Source organism: Alosa alosa, chromosome 5 (genome assembly GCF_017589495.1).
Source record: "Alosa alosa isolate M-15738 ecotype Scorff River chromosome 5, AALO_Geno_1.1, whole genome shotgun sequence".
NCBI classification, from domain to species: Eukaryota; Metazoa; Chordata; class Actinopteri; order Clupeiformes; family Clupeidae; genus Alosa; species Alosa alosa.
Genome location: NC_063193.1, coordinates 7,467,300 through 7,475,205, shown reverse-complemented (window position 1 = coordinate 7,475,205; position 7,906 = coordinate 7,467,300). Strand labels below are relative to the sequence as shown.

Below are 7,906 nucleotides of genomic sequence, written 5' to 3'. Positions count from 1 at the left end.
ACTCGTTTGACTTTTGACGAGCATTGCACACCTCTACGGTCGGAACAACTAACTGGTGTATCTGGGAATGTCAAATGAGGATGTCCATGCAGCCAAAGGCCTTGGTTGTCTTTATGGTACTTAATCCCACCAGTAGCATAATGTTGCCTGTAATGACATTCTTTGGTTGTAACTCAGTTCTAAGAAGTATGTCAAACAATGCCATCTAAAGCGTCCCAAATCAGTTAATGTTGATGACAATCTTACCAAGAGTAAAACAACACAGAACAGATGAGTTTATTTTATCATAGGTAAAGAATACATCAAACAGGACAAACTTGGTGAAGTACACCTGGTGAATCATATGTTGGTCCTCAACCACACGTAGGCTGTAATGCTTTTGCTTTCCAGTAGTAGGCTGCCGTTGCAGTACTCATCTCACTAAGTTTGAAAGCTTTTCCACAGTGACAATTGGAAATGAACCAAATAGTCCAGAACAATTTTGACTCATTAAAAACCTTGACAAGTGTCCATTTTGTTAGTGATTCATGATTCATGGTTTTCTGTAAATGAATATATGAATTTGTCTTTGTAATCATGATGATGTACTTACCTCACACACCGATTCATCTCAAATTCCAAATTGCAAATTGGCCTCCACCATCAGTGTGTGAAACTATCCCTTACATCGGATAACAGGAATGTGCTTTTTAGTGATACAAAATAAATGACATTTTGCATCTAAATATTTAAAATGGTCTGTTTCAGGCCTATAAACTCAAAGAAACAGAGCATTAGAACTAATGAGCTAGTGGAACAGACAAAAAGAGCACCATATGCCAGTATTACGGACTTACTTATTAAATAAACCATGACTTGTCCTCTTTGGTGACTTTTAGTCCCTTCTTTAAGGACTAGTGCGATTCACCAGTTAATGACTTCCCTTATGTAACCCCACAGTTTGGTGATCCACAGGTTCACCCCTAGGTCAGAGAGGTACTGCAGCTCTGGCGTGAGCATCTTGCGACACAGTTTGTGATGTATTTTGCCCATATTTTTTTTCAGATTGTAACCCATGATGGACTTCTCACCAATGGGCTGCCAGGGCTGCATTGCGGTCTCCTCGATGCTCCCTGCATCCACGGCCTGGCCACCCTCGATACAAATGCCCGCCATCTCTGCGTTCCGCCGCCGGAGCTCAGCCACGTCTCGTGCCATCTGCTCCTGCCCGTAGGCATCGACCTTCCTCCAAAAGGTGGTATTGAAGTGCTGATACAGCTTCCAGTCGGCGGCGTTCCACTCAAGAGCCCTGGCTCTCAGCTCTCTAGTCATCTTCGACACGGTCGAGTCTTTGCGGGCGTTCAGTTTGAAAAAGAGCAGATCATCCATCTCCCAGCAGAGGGCATCCTTAAGCAAGATGAGGGACTCCTCAAAGTGCTCCACCAGCATCACCAGCCGGAAGCGCTTGGCGATGGCCTGGATGCTCACCTCAATCCTCGGGTCACTCGGCTCCAAATTGTTGTCCTGTCCTAAGTCGAAGAACAGCAAGTTCTTGAGGTAGAATGAGTTGTAGCCATTCGAGTCATAGTAGTATTTCGGGTCTTTGAGGAATTCAGCAAACTTGTCCTCCCCTGGGATCTTCCAGGTCAGAGGCACCAAGTTGTGGAAGTAGTGAAATGAGGACTCAAAAAGTTCTGCTGGATCTCGCAGGATTGTGATGTACATGGTGTCAGAGGGCAGTACCTTGGCCACCTCGGTCGCATTGAAACGCATGTGGTTGCACATGATGTTAAAGCACATGCCCGGCCTGTAGTCCTTCACCTGGGAGCGATGGAAGGAGGACGGGTAGGAGAAGTCGTTCCTGCTACTTGGGAAGGCAAACTTGAGCCGATGTTTCTGGCCAAAACGGAAGAGGATGTTGAGGAATGTGCTACTGGCTGTCTTGTGAGTCTTCATGAACATGATGTCCACCTTGGGAACACAGGGTGTCTGGTCCTGGCCATGCTCAGAGGTGTTTGTGTTGGAAGCAGTGTGTGCTGGACGGTGTGCACAAGAATAAGGCACAGGCAGTCTGCAAAAAAAAAAAGGAATTAAATTCCTTCAACAAATGCTCAAATATAAACTGGTGCATATAAACTGTATTTGATTAATGTAGACCTATATTTCCCTCATTTTTAAATAGGTATGTTAAACAATATTACTATTGTATATTCCATTATAATAAGAAACACAACAAAAACATTTTTCATTTTTTATTTTATATTTTAGATGCTATCAAATTAGCATCTAAAATATTAGGCCTTGTTCAGGTTGCCAACCCATACAGGTTATTTTGAAAGTCTTGACAGTGAGAACTACATTAAATCTGACTTTTGATGAAAAATGCAGATTGATTCATTGCTTTAATACTCACGCCTATAGTATACAATGTTAGCAACTGACACAGATTGGTGATAGTCTGGCTCAAATAACTGAGAGTATACAGTCATTCATTTTAAAGGATTTGATTTGAGAAAGTAATCTGATTTGGCTGCCAGTTTAACATTGCCTTTGTTCTTACAAGGTCAGACTCACTCAGGTAGGTTGAACTGAATCTGCGGTGATGACAGACAGTAGAACAGGATCATGCAGCTGGTTAGGAGGGTACCCAGTACAAGGCCTTTGCAAATAGACCTCCACTGCCTCCCCTGCTTGACAACCATGGTATCATCAAAGGAGGTAGCTGAGAAAAAGAGATAAAGATATTTTACAATAATTCCACAAACTGTGGATATACATTTAAAAAAATGGTTGAGGATGAAGCTGCACTTGTATAATACATGTAGCATACCGGTACTTACAAATGCAGTTTTCCGTAACCATAATACAAGCTGTTGTTCCCAAGTAACTTTTATTTTTATTTGTTGTAGCCTACAAATCATAACCACAACCAGCTGTTGCAGTTTGTTAAAGCAGTTTATTGAAGAGGTTCCAATGTTCTAAATAAGGATTTGTTTTCGCTTAAGATTTCTGACATCATAATTACCAGAACAATCACTGATCAAAGAACACTTTATAGATCAGTGAGAACAATGCAGACATTATGGAAAATATTGAGCAGCCTAGGTCCTCCCATAAGTCCTTGACTCTACTACTCAGTCCAGCTTTGTTTAGCTAGTGTAACACTGACCTCATAGTTTCATGTTTGTGCAAGGATGAGCAAGCAAGTGCTGCATGGCATTCTTCATCATTATAATACATTAACGTCATCATTTCCTCTTGTGCCCAATTACTGAGACTGCTGTGCTGTCATGTGAATCTCCAACAGGGGTTTGGATTGATGTGTACACCTGCCTCTTCACATCATGTCAATGGCATCTCTACTTTTTTCACTGCCATTGCATGGTCTGAGCCGAAAAGCTCTGAAGGTATTTTTATGAATCCTTTCAGGAAGGTGATATGTAACACTTTAAGTCGCCTGGTAAGAGATAGCTGCATATGGATCTTTGGACACAATTCAGTTTGCTAACCAAACACCTGAAATGTCAGCACCCATTCATCTAGGGATATGAGTTAAATGCTAATGCTATCTACACTAATCTTATCTCATGATATGGTGAAACTATGCTTGGAAACATCACGTCTGTTCATGGGATGAATAATGCATCACCACTGCAAGTGATCCTGTTTGAACTCAGCCGGTGCCCCCAGCTGTCTGTAATCAGAAACCCACAGCAGGAGAGCTGATAGCTGATTTAGCATAAAAAAGTCATGCAGTATAGTTAACCATCTCCATCACAACTCAAGAGCATATCTGACTGACTATCATGTTCCTGATGAGGATGTTGTAAAATTTAAATCCACCTCTGGCTCTTCTATCAGGATGCTGCAATATACAAGAAGACCCAAGACACCAAGAATTGCATTATGTTATTATGAGATGATATGTGTGCCCTTTACGAAAATGATATTTATATTTGTATATGACACGTTTGTTTGAAGTCTTTCTTCTCTGTAGCTATATCTGGAACTGGAATGCACACTATCCATATTTATATATGCCTTTAGATTGTCCCAAAGAGTATCCTTTTGAAATCTAATTACAACTCTTTGTTGGTGTTGTGGTCTATTGACAAAGGGCGTCAATTCAAGTAAAGTAGCACATTAGCACTTCCTTAAACTTTTAAAAGGCCTATGCGCCACATTTGAGATAAATCGTCACGTCCAGTATACATTGGAATACTTGTGAGTAGATGTGTACACTTTGGGCCCCCAAACATTTTCAGAAATGGAGCCATTGCAAAAACCTCTCATGATGGCCAAACCAGCCATTCAACTTTCCTCCATGCTGAATATTTATTTTGCATGATGCCTCTTACGCCAAAAGTAATGTCTACCCCTAGGTCATAGATTAATGTCACAATAGCACAGTATAAAACAACTATACGTCTTGTGGTGCCCAATGGCAGCCATTTCACTTTCTGCCATATAATCAAATTAGGTATTTTGCATCATATCTCCAAACGTGACAGCACAGATAAAAAAATATTTTAATGGTCAAGGATATAACATGCAATATCATGTTATATATTGTGGTCATTTTATCATTACATGCCACCAATGTATCTGCTGCACTGGTCATGACCATTTACTGTCTCTTTTGATCTTTGACTGTAAAATACTGGATTGGAAATAACATAACCAAATCAAATGTTTAACTGACCAAGAGGTTTTTTGGTCAGGTTCACTGCAATTCCGATGTTGTTCTTTTATTGTGTTTTTATTTCAACAGCCATTTTATTTTATTCTCTTTAAACCTATGTCCAATCTAGATTTGGCTTACATAGGCCTGTCATGTTTGTTTTATTTGTTATTATGTTATAGATACATATTTTCATTTGGGAATTTTTATCATAGAGATACAAAAGTAAAAGATGCTTTTGATCTGCTGTAGGCCTTATCCAGATCTTATTTGAAATGTGCAATATGATGTGTACATATGAATGTGGTAAAAATCTTGCACTGTCTGAGCTGTGTTGTTTCTGACTGTGCCTCATCAGATAAGATTTGGTTGCCTATCCTCCTGAGAGGAGCACAAAATGAGCTGTGGAACTTGAGGGTTCCCTTAGGTTTGCTGATTAGAGCCTGGTCATTTCCGATGACGGTGCTTTTCAAATGCACTCCAAGGAGATAGAAGTGTGTTGGCAACAGATGAATCAAGTCAATTTTCTCAGATTTTTGCAAGACACCAGGCTTTGACACAAGCATATTAAAGCTTGAACTATGAACTTGAGAGAACATTTCATTGTTCACTTGAGTGAGAGAACATTTCATTGTTCACAAAGTACACTAAAGTTTCAGGTTGTAAATTATATTGTTGCAGCTCTCAAACATTGAGGGGGAAAAATAATAACGCTGTGATCCTGTAGAAAACTGTATGAAGATGAGCACACAAAACCAAGATCTTTCCACTACACCATCTGATTCTACACTCTGATTATTCCTGCTATTTGGAATGGAATAAGCAAATGTGGTGGCTTTAACTGATCAGGTCTAGGCTAAGTAATTTACAGCAAAAAGGCTGAAGATAGCGGACTATCTGAATGTACTGAATGGCCAGTTTATTCCATCAATTAATCTCCCTGATGGCACAGGCATATTCAAGGATGACAGTGCAGGATTATTCGGGTTAAAACTGTGACCATGTAAAATTGCAGTTCAGGATGCATAGAGTCATTTTATGCATGAAATGGCCACCACAGGATCCTAAACCTAAGTGGGACATGCTGGAGAAGATGGAGTGATTTGTCAATATAAGATCTTGGGTGGAAATGATTGTTGTGCCATTGTGTAAAGTTGTCGAAAAAATGCCACAGGAAATGGCATTACAATAAAAACCTAAGGGTGGTCCAAAGATATACAGTATTAGCGTGCGTGACTTTTTTGACAAGGCAGTGTACAGTAACACTCCACCGTAAAAAAGAGTATCTTCTTTGATCCTATAAACCATTGAAAGACTGGAACTTTTTTTTTGCAAATAAAAGCCCTTCAGCTATAAGATTTTAGGCCATTAAATGTGTTAAACATCATATTAAAATTCTAAATACATTAATAACTTTATCCTCTTTTAAAATTATGACTACAGGATAAAACCTCACCCCATATGTCAAATTTGATTTTCAAATAATTAAAATAACATTCACATATCCATATGTATCTAGTTAATTAAGTCAAACCACTGGCAATGGTTTCCTTAGGCTGGTAAAAGCAATGGACTTTTCCTCCATTTTCTAATCTTTTGAGATGCACCTGTAAAATCTTTTTTACATTCTAAATAATCTTTCAGATGTAATGTGATATATAATATATATATATATATATATATTTGATATGCTGCCTTATGGCCTAAGAGAGATTAGAGATCCACTTTCAGTGCATTTGTATTATCCACTAGATAATGAAAAAAAGTCCTAATCATAATAGATAATACAATGAAGTACTGTAGTGTAGTATACTTTACCTTTTGCATAGATCAGCAGATCTTCTTCTGCGGATTAGGCGGAGGGCTCTGCAGACTGGCCGCTTCCTGTTGAGTTTGTTATCAGAGGGGCATGATTGCTTTAGATCAGTCCAAATGTTTAGCTTCCCTTCCGGCTTCACAGAGGCTCTCACTCTGACCATCCCAGACCATCATCACATCCTTGATTGCCATGCCACTGACCTGACCCCAATGCCAGAAGGACTAGCCAAGCCCTTATCTATGGTATTCCTGCAGCCCAACTCTGCTGTGTCCACGATGGGTTTCTCTCCCTCCCTCCCTCCTTCTACTCCCTCTCTCTCTCTCTCTCTCTCTCTCTCCGCTCAGCTCACCTGATGCCTTCAAAACCCCCGCCTCTCCGAGCAGCAAGGGTGCCCACTCTGGAAAAGACAACCAAGCAGAAACAGAGGCTCGCTCTGTCATCACTGACGTCAAGCAGCAGCCTCGATGGGACAAAGCACCAGGCAGCCTACAAGTGGGTGTGACTTGGACTACAACAGGAGGGAGCATGAGCGAGATGGAGGGAAAGTGAGAAGAAAAGAGGGAGGGAGGGAGGGAGAGAGTGAAGGCATAGCCTGTTTTGCACAGATCTCCACACACAGACATCCATTGAGCAGAGATAGGCTGAAAGTCGATAGATGGGGACTGTAAATGGGTATAATGCAAGTGCATAATGTCTTGGGGAACAGCGCAAACAAAGGCTGGGATTGTGTAGTTTGGACTGGGCTCTGCACTTCCCCGATAGCCTCACGCTGACTGTACACTTGATATGCACTGTACTGTTACATTACAGGGCTGGAAAGCATGCTAGTTCAAAAAGTTTCTAAAAATTAAAATATCAAGGAAGCTGGGAGAAATAATTTCCAATGTCAATATGTGTCCATTTTAAGTCTCACATATGGGTTCTCCGAGAGAGCATAAAAAGCATACCATATTGACATACCATATCAAATCTATACTATAATAGAATACCATCATGCCATTCCTATTGCGCTGCAAATTAAAATGATGTGATTTTTTAAGTGGTTCAAGTCGTTGAGTGAGGCTCACTAACTCAGTAAACAAAGCACTAAGACAAGTCGGGGGCAAAGCTGCTTACATCTGTTGTTTGCTGCTGAGCAGCCTTTGCTCCAGACAGTTTCTCTGGGCCTCTAGCTCTAGTCTCCTCGGGCACGGAGGTATCAAGTAATGGATTATGCTCTTCCTCCCACCCTTCCCTGCAGTGCCCTGCGTGCCCAACACTCGGTTCTTTGTTGGTTGGGACTCACCCCGCTGCCTCTAGCGTGCAGTGCCAGGCCGAGCCGAGGACTGGGGCGGGCACGAGAAGAATGCTGATCGGCCGCGGCGGCCCGTGAAAGAGGAGATTGAGCCGCTCGGGGCATGACTCGCCTGGCCCCCTGCCCACCAGAG

General features: G+C 41.2%; 1 protein-coding gene across 2 annotated transcripts; it reads right to left on the bottom strand.

Annotated features, from left to right (window-relative positions):
• Positions 1-252: 252 nt before the first annotated feature.
• On the bottom strand, positions 253-6,803 carry gal3st1a (galactose-3-O-sulfotransferase 1a). Of its 2 annotated transcripts, none has more exons than XM_048243682.1 (3): positions 6,479-6,803; positions 2,554-2,701; positions 253-2,050 (listed from the first exon to the last, which is right to left on the bottom strand). In XM_048243682.1, the coding sequence occupies exons 2-3, from the start codon at positions 2,679-2,681 to the stop codon at positions 904-906; spliced, it is 1,275 nt and encodes a 424-aa protein (XP_048099639.1). In that variant the 5' UTR covers positions 2,682-2,701; positions 6,479-6,803; the 3' UTR covers positions 253-903. The 2 variants fall into 2 exon arrangements, with proteins under 2 accessions (XP_048099639.1, XP_048099638.1); XM_048243681.1 differs by lacking the exon at positions 6,479-6,803 and adding an exon at positions 2,820-3,148.
• Between the last annotated feature and the right edge of the window lie 1,103 nt (positions 6,804-7,906).

What these genes read in the sequence shown, in the direction of transcription:
- gal3st1a (XM_048243681.1), bottom strand. Translation starts at nt 2,841, where the DNA reads ATGGTTACGGAAAACTGCATTT. An exon ending in GGTTACGGAAAACTGCATTT is followed by an intron (nt 2,702 to 2,819) that starts GTAAGTACCGGT and finishes TCTTTTTCTCAG; the next exon opens with CTACCTCCTTTGATGATACC. An exon ending in ATTCAGTTCAACCTACCTGA is followed by an intron (nt 2,051 to 2,553) that starts GTGAGTCTGACC and finishes TTTTTTTTGCAG; the next exon opens with ACTGCCTGTGCCTTATTCTT.